Below are 18,934 nucleotides of genomic sequence, written 5' to 3' on the forward strand. Positions count from 1 at the left end.
AAGAATTTATGGTAAGTAAACAAAATTCTCTTTTTTCATGACTCTGAAAATTGTAGATTCACATTGAAGGCATCAAAACTATGAATTAACACATGTGGAATGAAATACTTAACAAAAAAGTGTGAAACAACTGAAAATATGTCTTATATTCTAGGTTCTTCACAGTAGCCACCTTTTGCTTTGATTACTGCTTTGCACACTCTTGGCATTCTCTTGATGATGAGCTTCAAGACGTAGTCATCGGAAATGGTTTTCCAACAGTATTGAAGGAGTTCCCAGAGATGCTTAGCACTTGTTGGCCCTTTTGCCTTTACTCTGCTGTTCAGCTCACCCCAAACCATCTCGATTGGGTTCAGGTCTGGTGACTGTGGAGGCGAGGTCATCTGGCGTAGCACCCCATCACTCTCCTTCTTAGTCAAATAGCCCTTACACAGCCTGGAGGTGTGTTTGGGGTCATTGTCCAGTTGAAAAATAAATGATGGTCCAACTAAACGCAAACCGGCTGGAATAGCATGCCGCTGCAAGATGCTTTGGTAGCCATGCTGGTTCTGTATGCCTTCAATTTTGACTAAATCCCCAACAGTGTCACCAGCAAAGCACCCCCACACAATCACACCTCCTCCTCCATGCTTCACGGTGGGAACCAGGCATGTAGAGTCCATCCGTTCACCTTTTCTGTGTCGCACAAAGACATGGTGGTTGGATCCAAAGATCTCAAATTTGGAATCATCAGACCAAAGCACAGATTTCCACAGGTCTAATGTCGATTCCTTGTGTTTATTAGCCCAAACAAGTCTCTTCTGCTTGTTGTCTGTCCTTAGCAGTTGTTTCCTAGCAGCTATATTACCATGAAGGCCTGCTGCACAAAGTCTCCTCTTAGCAGTTGTTCTAGACATGTGTCTGCTGCTAGAACTCTGTGTGGCATTGACCTGGTCTCTAATCTGAGCTGCTGTTAACCTGTGATTTCTGAGGCTGGTGACTCGGATAAACTTATCCTCTGCAGCAGAGGTGACTCTTGGTCTTCCTTTCCTGGGGCGGTCCTCATGTGAGCCAGTTTCTTTGTAGTGTTTGATGTTTTTTGCCACTGCACTTGGGGACACTTTCAAAGTTTTCCCAATTTTTCGGACTGACTGACCTTCATTTCTTAAAGTAATGATAGCTACTCATTTTTCTTTACTTAGCTGCTTTTTTCTTGCCATAATACAAATTCTAACAGTCTTTTCAGTTGGACTATCAGCTGTGTATCCACCAGACTTCTGCACAACACAACTGATGGTCCCAACCCCATTTATAAGACAAGAAATCCCACTTATTAAACCTGACAGGGCACAAGTGAAGTGAAAACCATTTCCGGTGACTACCTCTTGAAGCTCATCAAGAAAATGCCAAGAGTGTGCAAAGCAGTAATCAAAGCAAAAGGTGGCTACTTTGAAGAACCTAGAATATAAGACATATTTTTAGTTGTTTCACACTTTTTTGTTAAATATTTCATTCCACATGTGTTAATTCATAGTTTTGATGCCTTCCATGTGAATTTACAATTTTCAGAGTCATGAAAATAAAGAAAACTCTTTGAATGTGGTGTGTCCAAACCTTTGGTTGGTACTGTATATAATATAAAAATATATATATTATATATTTATTACAGCTCTGGCAAAAAGAGACCACTGCAAAATTGTCAGTTTTTCGCTTTATATTTTTGAGTAAAATGTAAATTGTTCTTTTAGTCTATAAACTACTGACAACGTCTCAGAATTTCCAAGCAATAAATTTTTTATTTTCTGAAAATGAGAAATGGTCAAAATAACAAAAAAATGCATGGCTTTCAGACCTCAAATAATGCAAAGAAAACAAGTTCATAATCATTTAGAAACAACAATACTAATAATGTTTTACCTCCAGGAAGATTCAGAAATCCAATATGTTGTGGAGTAACCATGATTTTTAATCCCATCTTTCATGCGTCTCGGCTGCTTTCCACCAGTTTTCACCCTGCTTTTAGGTGACCTTATGCCACTCCTGGTGCAAAAATGTAAGCAGTTCTTCTTTATTAGATGGCTTGTGACTATCCATCTTCCTCTTGATTACATTAGAGGTTTTCAATGGGGTTCAGGTCTGGAGATTGGGCTGGCCATGACAGGCTTATGATGTGGTGGTCTTTCATCCACACATTGACCTAGCTGTATGACATGGTGAATTGTCCCGCTGGAAAAAACAGTCCTCAGAGTTGGGGAACATTGCCTGAGCAGAAGGAAGTAACTGTTTTTCCAGGATAGCCGTGCATATGAGGCTTGATTCATACGTCCTTCGCAAACTTTAATCTGCCCAATTTCTAGAGTAAGGTGATCTTCTCTGAGTCTAATTTTCAACGTTGCCCAACACCTGGTCGTCTCCTGGTTAGCCGGAGACATGGATAGGCGTACAAGCCGCAGTGTTTTGCACCCACTGTGAAATTTGGTGGAGGATTGATCTGGGGATGCTTCAGCAAGACTGGAGTTGGGCAGATTAAACTCTGAAACATGGTGTCAGTAGTTGATAGAATAAAAGAACATTTTACTCAAAAATCAGAAAAACTGACAATTTTGCAGTGATCTCTTTAATTTTTAGCCAGAGCTCTGTGTGCGTGCGTGTGTGCGTAGATATAGAGAGAGAATTTTATATATCTCTCCTAACCTTTTTTTTTGTCTTCATTTCTTTTCATTACTATTCTTTGTCCTCTCTTGTAGACGTCCCTACCAACGATCACAACCGACTTATCGAATTTTGTAAAAGTGACAACATATCCCTTGTTGTGGTTGGCCCAGAAGCTCCTCTTGCTGCAGGTAATTGCATTCCAAATTTCTTATACTTTATTGAGCAAAAAGAGGTGCTAGATGCTGGTTCTGCAGCCACATAGATGTGTCCCATTTTTAAAAAAAAAAAAAAATTATCCAGGGGGGACATAATGCTTGTGATCTGTAGCGATTGCATCACGTCAGGCCTACTAATGGGATGGGATGCCGGCTAGCGGTAGAAGGTCCATAGGTCTCTGGTCTGTCAACTACAAACTACCGACCTGGTCACTGTTCCAGAGTCTTGAGAATCCTTTTTGTTTTCCTTTTTTAAGGCTGTGTGCACACAATGAGTTTCTGTTTTTTTTTTTTTTTTTTTTAAATGTGCTTTTGAGTGAATTTTTGTCACAAAACTGCCAGACTTCTCTTTGCAGATTTAGTGCAGGATATAATCTGCATCATAGCAATTATTTTAGCATTTTTTTTTCTTCATCGTTCCTTATGGGAGACCCAGACCATGGGTGTATAGCTTCTGCCTCCGGAGGACACACAAAGTACAACACTAAAAGTGTAGCTCCTCCCTCCGAGCATATACACCCCCTGGATAACCAAATCTAGCCAGTTCAATGCTTTGTGTTCAGGAGGCACACATCCACACATGCTTTCTCATCTGATTTTTGATTTTAAAGAGTTGGAAGAAAAGCGGGTCCAAGCTGGACCCCCGGCATGTCCCTTCTCACCCCACTGTGTCGGCGGTGTTGTTAAGGTTGATTTCAAGGCTGGAGCCTTACATGCCGCGCTCCTTCACTATCCCTCGGGCTCTGGCTTGAAGTGGGAGCCAGCACGGTTCTCACTGCTTTGCAGGAGACCGGTCTCCATCCGCAGCCCTTTCAGGACCCTGCCGGACGGAGCACTCATCCCTCAGGGACCTGGCCCTGCGTCTCACAAGCTAAGTATTTGAGACGTTATTGCAGGGGGTCCTTTGCATCTTTATTGTTTGGGAGAGTGTGTCAGGTTACTTTGGTGACATTTCCGGCCGGTTCTCTGGTTTTCACTTGAGAACCGCGCCGAGGGTGCCTGCTCGCCGGCCGCATTGTAAAATTTAGGCCCCGGCTTCGGCTGCGGCCTACTTTCGTTTTCACTGCCCCTGCATGTCAGTCATGCAGAGGGACAGTGCGGCGCCGCCCACCGGCCGTTCAGCACAGGGGAGGACACTCCTCTCTGAGGAGATGTTTCCCTCCCCTGTATATCTCCTTGGCCCTCCGGTTCCCGCTCTTGGACTAGGCCCCGCCCCCCCCCCCTCCTCACTCCGGCACCATTTTATCAGCGTTCTCACACTGATCGGCGCTGGCTGCTGCATCTCTGCAACCTGTCTGGGGGTCCGAGCTGTGGGATCCGGAGGGCACACAAAACGGTCTGGTAAGCCACAACCTCTGGTTGTGGACTTTCTTATACACTCTCTGGGGGTCATTCTGAAGGAGTGTGTTCTTTACTGCAGAGCCTCCACCTCAGCAGCATGTCTCATGGACTCTGCTGAGCATGCATCAGCCCCCTACTCAGGGCGCCTCTGCTGCTTCGGCTCGCTCTGCAGAGCTCACAGAGGATTCTTCATCTGCTCCCAGACCCCCGTCCTCCTAAAAGGAGACGCAGTGTCCCCTCTCCTTCCTCGTCCCGCGGCTCCGATTCACGAGCCGACTCGCAGGACGAGGAGGATGTCTTTACTGGGGGCTCGGACGCTACCTCCATGTGCCCCATTGATCTGACCGAGGGTGATGCGGATGTTAGTGATTTGATTGCGTCCATTAATTCCGTACTGGACCTCAATCCGCCAGTAACAGAGGAGCAACCCTTTCTGGCAGAAAAGCACCAGTTTACCTTGCCTAAGAGAACAAGGAGTGTGTTCTTTAACCACTCCAGTTTTCAAGCCACTGTGTCCAAGCCCAGAGCCTGTCCTGACAAACGCTTCCCAAAGCGTGGTTCTGATGACCGTTTTCCTTTTCCACCAGAGGTGGTCAAGGAGTGGGCTCACTCACCAAAGGTAGACCCTCCGGTGTCTAGACTCTCAGCCCGGACAGTTGTATCTGTGGCTGATGGCACCTCACTTAAGGATCCCACTGACCGCCAGGTTGACCTCCTGGCCAAGTCTGTCTATGAGGCGGCAGGGGCCTCGTTCTCCCCATCCTTTGCAGCAGTGTGGGCTCTCAAAGCCATCTCTGCTTCCCTAGAAGAGATGCATTCCCTCACTAGGGACTCTATGCCTGAATTGGTTGCCTTAACTTCCCAGGCTTCAGCCTTTTCAGCCTACGCCATGTCTGCCATGCTGGAGGCTTCTCACCGCACTGCGGTGGCCTCCGCTAATTCCCACGCTATCCGCAGGATCTTGTGGCTTCGACAGTGGAAGGCAGATGCTTCCTCAAAGAAGTACCTTGCTGGGCTCCCATTCGCTGGGTCCAGGCTGTTCGGTGAACAACTGGATGAAATAATTAAGGAGGCTACTGGCGGGAAGAGTACTTCCTTGCCACAGACTAAAACCAGGAAACCTGTCCAGGGCAGGAACCAGTCGAGGTTTCGTTCCTTTCGTTCCTCTAACTGGTCGTCCTCTAAGCCCTCGGCCTCGTCCACTAACTCAGCCAAGGACCAGAAGCCCTCCTGGCGCAAGAAGCCGCGTCCACAAGGGTCCGCAGGAGCTGCTGCCACCAAGGCAGCCTCCTCTTGACTATCTGGCCGAGCCAGCAACGTCCTTGGTCGGTGGCAGGCTCTCCCACTTTGGCGACGTGTGGTTTCAACACGTCTCCGATCAGTGGGTGCGGGATATCATCTCCCACGGCTACAGGATAGAGATCTCTTCCAGCCCGCCAAACAAATTCTTTCTGTCAACTCCCCCCTGCTCCAAGGCCGCCGCCTTCTCTCAGGCCGTGGCATCCTTACAGGCCAACGGAGTAATTGTACCGGTTCCCGCCAGGGAACGGTTCAGAGGTTTTTACTCAAATCTCTTCCTAGTCCCCAAAAAGGACGGTTCCTTCTGGCCCATCCTGGATCTCAAGCTTCTCAACAAGCATGTTCAGGTGCGGCATTTTCGCATGGAGTCTCTGCGATCAGTCATTGCCTCAATGACCCAAGGAGATTTCCTGGCATCCATCGACATCAGAGATGCCTATCTGCATGTGCCAATTGCAGTTTCACACCAGCGTTGGCTACGTTTTGCAATCGGAGAGGAACATTTCCAATTCGTGGCTCTCCCCTTCGGGTTAGCCACGGCCCCTCGAGTATTTACCAAGGTCATGGCAGCAGTGGTTGCGGTTCTGCACCTCCAGGGGTTGGCAATGATTCCTTACCTGGACGACCTTCTTGTCAAGGCTTCATCCAGTGCAGACTGTCAGCGGAGTGTCTCGCTCACTCTCGCCACGCTTGTTCAATTCGGGTGGCTTGTCAATCTGCCCAAGTCCACTCTGACCCCGACCCAAAAACGTACGTACCTAGGGATGCAATTCGAGACTCTGCCGGCACTTGTGAAGCTGCCCTTAGTCAAACAACAGTCCCTTCATCTGGCGGTGCGCTCTCTGTTGAGGCCCTGCCATCATTCCATCAGGCACCTCATGCAGGTGCTGGGTCAGATGGTGGTGTCAATGGAAGCGGTTCCCTTTGCCCAGTTCCATCTGCGTCCTCTGCAGCTGGACATTCTCCGCTGTTGGGACAAGCGGACTTCTTCCTTGCACAGGTTCGTGGCTCTGTCGCCACAGACCAGGAGCTCTCTTCAGTGGTGGCTTCGACCCCTCTCTCTGTCTCAGGGACGCTCCTTCCTGATCCCGTCCTGGGTGATTCTCACCACGGATGCAAGTCTATCCGGCTGGGGAGCAGTATTTCTCCACCACCGAGCACAGGGCACTTGCACTCCGTCCAAATCAGCCCTCTCGATCAATGTGCTGGAAATCAGAGCTGTGCTCCTAGCTCTGGTAGCCTTTCACCACCTGTCGGCGGGCAAGCACATTCGAGTCCAGTCAGACAACGCGACAGCAGTTGCCTACATCAATCACCAGGGCGGGACTCGCAGCCGCCTGGCAATGTTGGAGGTTCAACGCATCCTTCAGTGGACGGAGGATTCCAAGTCCACCATATCCGCAGTCCACATCCCAGGCGTGGAAAACTGGGAGGCAGATTATCTCCGCCGTCAAACCGTGGACAGCGGCGAGTGGGCTCTGCATCCGGCAGTGTTCCGGTCGATCTGCCGCAAGTGGGGCACTCCGGAAGTGGATCTAATGGCATCACGGCACAACAACAAGGTCCCGGTTTACGTGGCTCGCTCCCACGATCCTCAGGCCTTTGCAGCGGACGCGCTGGTTCAGGATTGTTCCCAGTTCCGTCTGTCTTGCGTGTTTCCCCCTCTAGCTCTCTTGCCCAGAGTCCTGCGCAAGATCAGAATGGAGGGCCGTCGGGTCATACTGATTGCTCCTGACTGGCCCAGGCGAGCTTGGTACCCAGACCTGCTCCGTCTGTCCGTAGAGGTGCCGTGGCATCTCCCGGACCGCCCAGACCTTCTCTCACAAGGTCCGTTTTTCCGCCAGAATTCTGCAGCTCTCAGATTGACGGCATGGCTCTTGAGTCCTGGATCCTGACGGCTTCCGGCATTCCTCCCGAAGTCATCTCCACTATGACTCAGGCTCGGAAGTCTTCCTCGGCCAAAATTTACCACAGGACTTGGAGAATTTTCCTGTCCTGGTGTCGTTCTTCCGGCCATGCCCCTTGGCCTTTTTCCCTGCCGACCCTTCTGTCCTTCCTACAGTCTGGTCTGCAACTAGGACTATCCCTCAATTCCCTCATGGGACAGGTCTCGGCTCTGTCAGTGTTGTTCCAGCGGTGTATCGCCCGGCTGGCTCAGGTGCGCACCTTCATGCAGGGCGCATCTCACATCATTCCGCCTTACCGGCGGCCTCTGGATCCCTGGGACCTTAATCTGGTCCTCACGGCCTTGCAGAAACCCCCTTTTGAGCCTCTTAGGGAGGTTTCTTTGTTTCGACTTTCACAGAAAGTGGTCTTTCTGGTGGCCATAACTTCTCTCAGGAGAGTCTCTGATTTGGCTGCGCTCTCTTCGGAGTCACCTTTTTTGTTTTTTCACCAAGACAAGGTGGTTCTCCGTCCGACTCCGGACTTTCTCCCTAAGGTGGTGTCTCCTTTCCACCTTAACCAGGACATTTCATTGCCTTCCTTTTGTCCGGCTCCTGTGCATCGCTTTGAGAAAGCGTTGCATACTTTAGATCTGGTGCGGGCGCTCCGGATCTATGTGTCACGCCCTGCTGCTCTTAGGCGGTGCACCTCTTTTTGTGCTGACCACAGGTCAGCGCAAGGGTCTCTCGGCTTCTAAACCGACCCTAGCTCGTTGGATTAGGTCGACCATATCCGATGCCTACCAGTGTACTCAGGTGCCTCCCCCGCCGGGGATCAAGGCGCACTCGACCAGAGCTGTCGGTGCCTCTTGGGCTTTCAGGCACCAGGCTACGGCTCAGCAGGTCTGTCAGGCTGCCACTTGGTCTAGTCTGCACACCTTTTCGAAGCACTACCAAGTGCATGCTCATGCTTCGGCAGATGCGAGCTTGGGCAGATGCATCCTTCGGGCGGCTGTCGCCCATTTGTGAAGTTAGATTTTGCCTACTTCTCAGTTTCTGTTTATTTCCCACCCATGGACTGCTTTGAGACGTCCCATGGTCTGTGTCTCCCATAAGGAACGATGAAGAAAAAGAGAATTTTGTTTACTTACCGTAAATTCTTTTTCTTATAGTTCCGACATGGGAGACCCAGCACCCTCCCTGTTGCCTGTTGGCAGTTTTCTTGTTCTGTGTGTTTTTCACCGGCTGTTGTTGTAGACAGAGGTTCCGGTTATTCCGGGTTTTGCTCTATCTCTACTTGTGGGTGGATGTCCTCCTTCAGCTTTTGCACTAAACTGGCTAGATTTGGTTATCCAGGGGGTGTATATGCTCGGAGGGAGGAGCTACACTTTTTAGTGTAGTACTTTGTGTGTCCTCCGGAGGCAGAAGCTATACACCCATGGTCTGGGTCTCCCATGTCGGAACTATAAGAAAAAGAATTTACGGTAAGTAAACAAAATTCTCTTTTTTTATTTACTTTTTATTTTTTTTGCCTGCATTTTCCCCATTCAAATTCAGTTAAATGTGGCAAAAACTCTTGTTTTTGCGCTGTTTTTCCTGCATCTCATCCAAATACTCAACGTGCGCACATTCTCGAACCACTACTAAGTTATAAAGAGTTGAAAACGCAAACTGTAGAAATGGTGTTCTGTTAGAAGGGAGTTAACCAAACTATATATATATAGATATGGGGGAAAGTAGGGGATGCGTCTTATTAGCCGAATATACGGGGGGTGTATATATATGTACACTGCAGGGTCCAGGGAAGGTGGGGGCGCTGTGCTGGGGGCAGGGGAACGCTGCATGCTGCAGCCTTTGATCTCCCGCTCATATAATATGCACAGCCGCTGTCCATCTCCAATGGTGCTGAAATCGCACGCAGTGATGGGCTGTGATGGCACATGCCCCCCCTGTGTTAGATTTGGCCCCCAGGCTGCTGCTCATTCTAAAATAAAAAAAGCTTTACTTACCCCCTCCAGCGTTTCTCCCCGTGTCCCTGCTTTCACTGTGATCAGGCACGCAGAGATCTCAGTCTGCTGTGCCGATCACATGACCGCACTGAGAACCAGGAAGTAAGGAACAGAAGCATGGAGGGATACATGAGGGAGATCAGCGCTGAAGGAGGTAAGGAAAGAGGGTTTTATTTTACTATGGGCAGCAGCCTGGGGGCGATATCTAACACGGGGAATTGTGCGACCTATAGGGGCCATGGGCAGCATTATGAGGGCGATATCTAACACAGGGGAACATGTGCAATCCATAGGGGACCATAGGCAGCACAGGGGAATGTATGCAATCCATAGGGGGCCATAGGCAGCACAGGGGAATGTATGCAATCCATAGGGGGCCATAGGCAGCACAGGGGAACGTGTGCCATCACAAGGGGGCTATAGTCAATATAAGGGGGCCATATCCAGATTAAGGGGGCTAATTTTAGGATGAGGGACATATACCCTATATGATTTGTTAGAGGGACACTGGCATTATAAGATGGACCCCATTTGGCTTTTTGGCAATTGTGTTCAACTCTCACGGGTTCAAAGGCCACAACCAATATGGCTATGAATTTTGTATTATCTGTGGAAAAAAAAGTCTGCCTCAACCAAATGTTTGGGTGACCATGTCGCTAAAGAGTTATGTATACTGTGTCAATTTTAGTTTGTTTCCTTTTATTTCTCCATCAATACTAGGCCTCACTCATACAAATGATCTATATTAAAGGCTTTGTTGCCCATAGCAACCAATTAGAGCTCTGCTTTGAATTTGAAAACTGCTCTGATACAATGTAAGCCGTGCTGTGATTGGCGCATGTGGGCATTAGACCCAGTATTGAGCGCTCTCCTCTTTTATTCCAGGTCTTGTTGATGATCTGACTGCGGCCGGAGTGAGATGTTTTGGGCCCACAGCAAAGGCCGCACAACTGGAAGCCAGTAAAAGCTTTTCTAAGGATTTCATGGTCCGCCATGGCATCCCAACAGCCAAGTACAAATCCTTCACTGATCCAAAGGAGGCCTGTGACTTTATTACCAGGTAGCCCAAACCAGAAACTCTACTCCTCCCCCCCCCTTCCGCCCCTTAAAGGGAAGGTATCGTCCAAAAAAAAAAAAAATATATAACTGAAAAAATGTTAAGTAATAATGTTTAAATGTTTTTAAATATTATTTTTTTTAAAATTTTGCAAAATATAAAAAAAAAATTTGATATTTTCCACTGTTAAACACTAGGGGGAGCAGCTTCTGAAATTCTACAGAAATTCCACTGTATAAAAAGCTCAATTACAGCCTGCCGTAAAGTGGGCGGAGTCTGCTCTCCTGTGTGTGATGGCACGCCTCCCCCTCCTAATCTGAGTGTTTACAACAGATAACAGAGAATGACCTGAAAGGACACAGTGCACAGCCATTTTCCTGGTGACCAGAAATGTCTAAAGTGTCACCAAGGACAGCAGGACTATCACACAGGAGAGAATTAGATACACAGCTCAGCAGACAGTATCACACAGCAGAGGATTAGATACACAGCTTTGCAGACATCACACAGGATAGGATTAGATACACAGCTCAGCAGACAGTATCACACAGGATAGGATTAGATACACAGCCCTGCAGACAGTATCACACAGGATAGGATTAGATACACAGCCCTGCAGACAGTATCACACAGGATAGGATTAGATACACAGCCCTGCAGACAGTATTACATGATAGGATTAGATACACAGCTCAGCAGACAGTATCACACAGCAGAGGATTAGATACACAGCTTTGCAGACATCACACAGGATAGGATTAGATACACAGCTCAGCACACAGTATCACACAGGGGAGGATTAGATACACAGCTCAGCAGACAGTATCACATAGGATTAGATACACAACCCTGCAGACAGTATCACCGGTACACACACAGGTACTCACATGCAGTGGGGTACACACACACACACACACACACACACACACACACACACACACACACACACACACACACCTGATGGGGACCTTGTGCCACACACACACACACACTCACCCCTGATGGGGACCTTGTGCCACACACACACACACACTCACCCCTGATGGGGACCTTGTGCCACACACACAATCACCCCTGATGGGGACCTTGTGCCACACACACAATCACCCCTGATGGGGACCTTGTGCCACACACACACACACACACACACACACACAATCACCCCTGATGGGGACCTTGTGCCACACACACCCACACACACACACCAGCGGCGGGCAGAGCGGGGACTTGGGAGAACGTAGGGAGGGGAGTGTCATTGGAGACGGTAGCGGTGGGGGGGAGGGGCAGCGGCAGTACCTGGGGCAGAGCAGGGGCTGGGGAGAACGGAGGGATGGGATGTCATCGGAGACAGTAACGAGGGGAGGGGAGGCGGCCCGTACTCACACATCCCGGCAGGTGACAGGGGTAAAGTGGAGCAAACAGCACACACTGTGAGCTCCACAATAATGGCGCTGAACTCCTCCCTCTGCTGTGTCCTGGACAGCCCAGGGGGCGCGTCCAGGTCACAGCAGACGCCCACTGTAACGTACTTCATGGGGTCGGAGCGCGACTATCAGAGTCTATGCACAGGGGCTGCCATAAAGGAAGGAGTTACTGTCGTTACACACAGCAAATCCAGCATGGCAGTCCCCAGTGCCTCCAGTAAAATAAGAATTACATAAAAACTAAATAAGCTGCGATTTTCGTTTTGTATTAGAAATACTTGATTTCATAATCACTATTTTTAATTGAAAAATAAACATTGTGCCCCCATAAGGTCTTAACATGCCCCCTATCATAGCTTTTAACATAGATACATTCCTTTTTTATTCCTGCTTTTTCCTAATATATTTGCCCAGTTACAGGGGAATTTTCAGGGTTGACTGGGTCTCTTAGGACCCAGCAGCTCCTGCTCCCTCCCTATACCCAGCAATCGCATGTTCACTGGGTCCGGAGAAGGAGGCACTGTCAGTGTTTCCTAATTTGTTTCAGCACTGTGTATACAAAGATAATAAGTTTCTTTTCTGTGTTTGACAGTCGGTTCTCCACAAACTTTTTTTGAACATCAGTTTGGAAATAGCGCCATCTCTGACCATGGCTATGCCTGGTATTGCAGCTCAGTCCTATTTTTACTGAGACTTTTCTGTTCCATCATTAGACCACACTACTCTTTGAAGGTCTCGTACTCCTCTCTATTTGTAACCATGGTAGAGATGCATGGACCAATCATTTAAGTGCACCCTCCCATATGCTTGTTTTCCATCTTTCTCCACCCCTTCCTCCTTTCTTTAAATGATTTTATTGTAGAAGGGATGAGATAGATGAGAGGGTGCACTGAAATGTTTTGGCTATGCCACTATGCACTGGGCGCCTGTACTTTAACATAGAATTTTGTCTTTTTTTATTTCTTTTTGTTTTCCTTTTAATATTTTAGTGCTGATTTCCGTGCCCTTGTAGTAAAAGCGAGCGGCCTGGCTGCCGGGAAGGGAGTGATTGTAGCCAGCAACAAGGAGGAGGCCTGTAAAGCTGTGAATGAAATCATGCAGGTTTGTTATGGTCCTGGATGTAGTCCCTTATTCTGAGCTTATATTTTAATATTTATGCACTCATTTAACTTTATAAAAGTCACTTGTGTTTTTGTTTGTTTTAGTCCCCCCCTCTTGTCCATTATATTGCACCCGTCCATGGATAGTGCATTTTGAGTAACTAATATGGCTTTTTACTGTGTGTGTGTGTGTGTGTGTGTGTGTGTGTGTGTGTGTTTTTTATAATATACTAGCTGTAGTACCCGGGCGTTGCCCGGGATAGTAACTGTCTCTCGCTCTCTCCCAGTCTCTGTCTGTGTGTCGCTGTCTGTGTGTGTCGCTGTTTCTCTTTCCTTGTCTCTGTTTCTATCTCTGTCTGTATTTGCATCAGTCTGTCTCAATCTCTGTATCTGTCTCTGTCTGTCTTTTTGCCCGGCTGTCTGTGTTTCTAGGGCTGTCTGTTTCGGCATTTGTCTTTGTCTCTCTTAATCCGTCTCACCACCGACATCTTTTTACCTCACACATAAGCTTGTTATACTAAGGGTACCTTCACACTTTAGCGATGCAGCAGCGATCTGACCTGGTCAGGATCGCTGCTACATGGTCGCTGGTGAGCTATCAAACAGGCAGATCTCACCAGCGACCAGTGACCGGCCCCCAGCCAGCAGCGACGTGCAAGCGACGCTGCGCTTGCACGGAGCCGGCGTCTGGAAGCTTCGGACACTGGTAACTAAGGTAAACATTGGGTATGGTTACCCGATGTTTACCTTAGTTACCAGCTCACACCACTTAGCTTAGCGTGTGCAGGGAGCAGGAGCCGGCACTGGCAGCGTGAGAGCTGCGGAGGCTGGTAACGAAGGTAAATATCGGGTAACCACCTTGGTTACCCGATGTTTACCTTAGTTACAGCTTACCGCAGGCTGTCAGATGCCGGCTCCTGCTCCCTGCACATTCAGGATTGTTGCTCTCTCGCTGTCACACACAGTGATGTGTGCTTATTAGCGGGAGAGCAACAATAAAAAAAACTAACCAGGGCTGTGTGTAACGAGCAGCGATCTTACAGCACGGGCCAGATCGCTGCTCAGTGTCACACACAGCGAGATCGCTAATGAGGTCACAAAAAACGTGACTCAGCAGCGATCCCGCTGTGTGAGAAGTACCCCTTACAGTTTATTTTGTTCCTAGAGTAACCACTGACAGTTGCTATTTATAGAATGCAGCTCCATTCGGTTTAATGGCTGCAGGATTTTTGTAGAGTAACTGGAAAACACGGGGTTAAATTTTCCCGCTCAAACATAGTCTATGACGTTCCCTGAGTCACATGGGGCGTCTGTGCAAAATATCGTGTTTGTGAATGTGACGGTGCAGATTCCTTTAGCGGACACACACACACACACACACACACACACACACACACACACACACACACACACACACACACACACACACACACACACACACACACACACACACACACACACACACACTCTGAGCTTTATATATTAGATATCTTAGTTATTATTTTTTTTTCTTTTTCCCCCAATAGGACAAGGCATTTGGAGAAGCTGGAGATATAGTTGTGGTCGAGGAGCTGCTGGAGGGGGAAGAAGTGTCTGTATGTATAATATCGATCAAAGAATTGTGCATTCCCATTCTAAATCTATAGGCATTAAAGGGCCTTTCCCGCTTTCAGAAAAGTAGTCTCCAAACACTTGCTGGCATGTCGTCCTTCTCTGTTCCAGCGCCAGCTGCTCGCCACTGCTTCAGTCTGTGTTTTGTCTGCTGCCGGAATAGCTTGACTTGAATCACCCCTGCAGCCAATCACTGTAGGCAGCTCTGCCAATTTAACGACACTCTCTGCAGTGTATGCACTACGTCGGAGCATGAGTTTTACAAATGCGTTTTATATGATTCATTATAATTTGGATTAAAGGAATTGATGTACTGTATTTTTCGTTTTATAAGATGCACACCAAATTTAGAGGGGGGGGGGATGTGGGGTCCGTTTTTTTATAAACCGGTGGTGTCTAACCGGGGAGGTGGGACAGCAGCTGGGGTCACAGGAGGCAGGGTCGGTACAGGAGTACGGCTGCGGCGCTGCACGATGCTGGTACTCACTACAGGCGGTGAGGCACCACCATTCTGAAGATGTAGGCGATGAGATCTTCAAAAAAAATGGCGGATGAGAACTTGAGCTCCGTTTGCGCACACGCTGTCTCTGGGCGCCATTATTTGAAAGCCCTTTACCGTAGCCATCTTCAAAATTACCCATAGCTAGCAGGGCCGCCCGCCCGCCGCACACAGCCTCGCCGAGCAAGGCCGGCCGCTTGCCCGCCGCACACAGCCTCGCCCAGCAGGGCCGCACACAGCCTCGCCCAGCAGGGCCGCCCGCCGCACACAGCCTCGCCCAGCAGGGCCGCCCGCCGCCGACCCCTCTCAACCACCCCTCGGTAAGCTACATCTGGCTTTTAAGATGCACCCCTCCTTTTCCTCCCAAATTTTTGAGGAAAAGTGCGTCTTATAATCCGAAAAATACGGTATTTGCAGACTGTGAAATGTATACTGTTCAATCTCTCAGAAAATAAAAGCTTTACATATCGACTGTAATGACCTAATAACTGAGCTGCGTTCGTGCTTCTCTGCAGTGCCTGTGTTTCTCGGATGGACTCACTGTTGCCCCCATGCCACCAGCCCAGGATCATAAGAGACTAATGGATGGAGACCAAGGCCCCAACACAGGAGGAATGGGGGCTTATTGTCCTGTCCCCCAGGTATAGCCTAAAGTAGAGCCTTGTATGTCTTTCTATAAAGAGGAGCTTTCATTTCTCCTGCCTCTTTGTCATTAATTTTCCTTTTTAAAATAAGAATGCTGGCTCAACTTTCCCTAGAATTGTGAATTGTGTTGGCCCTCTGTTGTTCTTCCTGGACAAGTATGAATGAATTGACATTTGGATGTTCCTATTTATGTGGGTGCCTCTACACAAACGTCAACTGTCCAATCAGTTCTGGACCGTGTAGGCACTCACCCCTATAGAAAGGATATGAACAGCCAGTTGTCAGATATTTCCAGGAGGATTAACAGAGGAACTGCATAACTTTCTTTAGTTCTAGAAGCTAAATGTTCTGTATTTCTGTCCATATTCAATACCTGTTGAATTTAATCTCCTCTCAGATTTCTAAGGATTTGCTTGATGAGATTCAGGATTCTGTCCTGCAAAGAACAGTCAACGGGATCAGAGAAGAGGGCGCGCCGTATGTTGGTGAGTAAGAGATGTCCTCTTACTAAATGATCTGTCATTTCTTTGTCGCTCCTAATTGGGAGACCCAGACAATTGGGTGTATAGCTATGCCTCCGGAGGCCACACAAAGTATTACACTAAAAGTGTAAAGCCCCTCCCCTTCAGCCTATACACCCCCCGTACTGCTACGGGCTCATCAGTTTTTATGCTTTGTGCGAAGGTCGTCAGACATCCACGCATAGCTCCACAGCTTAGTCAGCAGCAGCTGCTGACTATGTCGGATGGAAGAAAAGAGGGCCCATAACAGGGCCCCCAGCATGCTCCCTTCTCATCCCACTCTTGTCGGCGGTGTTGTTAAGGTTGAGGTATCCATTGCGGGTACGGAGGCTGGAGCCCACATGCTGCTTTCCTTCCCCATCCCTCAATTAGGGCTCTGGGTGAAGTGGGATCCCATCGGTCTCCAGGCACAGGAGACCGTGCTCCATCCACAGCTCCTGAGGACCCTGCTGGATAGGAGCCGAGTATCGTTCAGGGACATGGCCCTGCTACTTGGAGGTACTCTGTGTCCCCGTGGGGACCGCGCACAGCAACACTCCAGCATTGCTGGGTGTGCTAGTGCACCGGGGACAGCAGCGCTGGCTGCATTTGTGCCACTATACACTTCAGCGTCGCTGAGTGTATTTGTGTAGGGGGACTGCCGCGCTGACCGCCGCTGCCATGGTTATCCCTGCGGCGCGGCTGGGACTGTTAGTGCGCCGGGGACTTCCGCGCCGACCGCGCTTATACGGCGGCCGCGCTTATAACTATAGTCCCCGGCTTCTGCGGCCTAGTCTCATTCTTTTCCCGCCCCCAGCCCTGCCAGTCAGGGGAAGGGCGGGACGCTGTACAGGTCGGCAGCACTGAGGGCTGGAGCATGCTTTGCATACTCCACCCCCCTCACTCTGCACAGTGGGGCACCAGTTCCCGCACTTTTCTGGGTCACGCCCACGGCTCCCTCCTCTCCCCAGGACGCTAGCAGCCATTCCTCTCAGCTCTGCTAACGCTGGAGAGGAGAGACAAGCTCAAAGAGACCCAGGCAGGAATTCTGGTGCCCACACAAACGTTTTGCGCAGGCGGTAAGCAGCACCTGTGGTGCTGGCCCCACTAGTGCAGAAGTGTATTTATAGTTTATATGATTATAGTCTATACTTTACACTGTAGGGTGCACTGTTGATTTGTGGCTATTTACCCTCCTGTATTGCTCAGAGGAGACAACAGCATGTCGTCCACAAATAGCAAGGGTGCCATGGCACAGACTTACTATGCTGCCTGTGCAGCATGTACGGCTATACTGCAGGCAGGTTCCACTGACCCTCATTGTGTGCAATGCTCGGCCCCTGTGGCACTTTCTCAGCCAGAGCCTCTGCTAGGGGTGGCCCAGGGAGAACCACCTGTTAACACTGTCCAGGTGACAGGGACGGAGTTTGCAGTTTTTACTGAAAGACTTTCTGAGACTATGGCTAAGATATTAGAAGCCTTGCAGTCCAGGCCGGCATCTCAAGCCAGGGGCACTGTGGAATCATTGTCCCCTGGTTCCCCTCAGTTGGAACAGCAATGTCTTCCCGGGGTGTCTCATGGATCCCAGGGTGAGGTCTCTGACACGGACCGCAGCCCCAGACCGACTAAGCGAGCTCGCTATGAAATTCCCTCGACATCATCAAAATGTTCAGGGTCTCAGCGAGAGGACTCTCTGTATGATGAAGCGGAGGTAGCTGATCAGGATTCTGATCCTGAAGCCGCTCTCAACCTTGATACTCCTGATGGGGACGCCATAGTGAATGATCTTATTGCGTCCATCAATGAAATGTTGAATATTTCTCCCTCAGCTCCTCCAGTGGAGGAGTCAGCTTCTCAGCAGGAGAAATTCCGTTTCAGGTTTCCCAAGCGTACAAAGAGTATGTTTCTGGACCACTCTGACTTCAGAGAGGCAGTCCAGAAACACCGAGCTTATCCAGATAAGCGTTTTTCCAAGCGCCTTAAGGATACACGTTACCCTTTTCCCCCTGACGTGGTCAAGGGCTGGACTCAGTGTCCCAAGGTGGATCCTCCAATCTCCAGACTGGCGGCTAGATCCATAGTTGCAGTGGAAGATGGAGCTTCACTCAAGGATGCCACTGACAGACAGATGGAGCTCTGGTTGAAATCCATCTATGAAGCTATCGGCGCGTCTTTTGCTCCAGCATTCGCAGCCGTATGGGCACTCCAAGCTATCTCAGCTGGTCAGGCGCAAATTGACGCACTCACGTACGTCTGCGCCGCAGGTGGCGTCCATAACCTCTCAAACGTCGGCATTTGCGTCCTACGCTATTAATGCTGTCCTGGACTCTGCGACCCGTACGGCGGTTGCAGCCGCCAATTCGGTGGTAATACGCAGGGCCTTGTGGCTGCGGGAATGGAAGGCAGATTCGGCTTCCAAAAACTGCTTAACTGGATTGCCATTTTCTGGCGACCGTTTGTTTGGTGAGAGATTGGATGAAATCATCAAACAATCCAAGGGAAAGGAAACATCCTTACCCCAAGCCAAACTAAAAACACCCCAACAGAGGAGGGGACAGTCGAGGTTTCGGTCCTTTCGGGGTGCGGGCAGGTCACAATTCTCCTCGTCCAAAAGGCCTCAGAAGGATCAGAGGAACGCCGACGCATGGCGGTCTAAATCACGCCCTAAAAAGACCGCCGGAGGTGCCGCTACCAAGGCGGCTTCCTCATGACTTATG

The 18,934-nt window shown here is 49.3% G+C and overlaps 1 protein-coding gene across 4 annotated transcripts in view; it reads left to right on the forward strand.

The window, feature by feature from the left end:
* Positions 1-18,934, forward strand: part of GART (phosphoribosylglycinamide formyltransferase, phosphoribosylglycinamide synthetase, phosphoribosylaminoimidazole synthetase) — a 133,615-nt gene that overhangs the window by 28,642 nt on the left and 86,039 nt on the right. For 3 of the 4 annotated variants that reach the window (XM_075335010.1, XM_075335012.1, XM_075335011.1), the window contains exons 3-8: positions 2,727-2,822; positions 10,267-10,441; positions 12,852-12,963; positions 14,489-14,557; positions 15,588-15,713; positions 16,115-16,202. In XM_075335010.1, coding sequence (XP_075191125.1) covers positions 2,727-2,822; positions 10,267-10,441; positions 12,852-12,963; positions 14,489-14,557; positions 15,588-15,713; positions 16,115-16,202 — 666 coding nt within the window. The remainder of the gene's footprint in view (positions 1-2,726; positions 2,823-10,266; positions 10,442-12,851; positions 12,964-14,488; positions 14,558-15,587; positions 15,714-16,114; positions 16,203-18,934) is intronic. The other variant, XM_075335013.1, reaches the window with a different exon arrangement.

This window comes from Anomaloglossus baeobatrachus, chromosome 2 (assembly GCF_048569485.1).
Source record: "Anomaloglossus baeobatrachus isolate aAnoBae1 chromosome 2, aAnoBae1.hap1, whole genome shotgun sequence".
Taxonomy (NCBI): Eukaryota; Metazoa; Chordata; class Amphibia; order Anura; family Aromobatidae; genus Anomaloglossus; species Anomaloglossus baeobatrachus.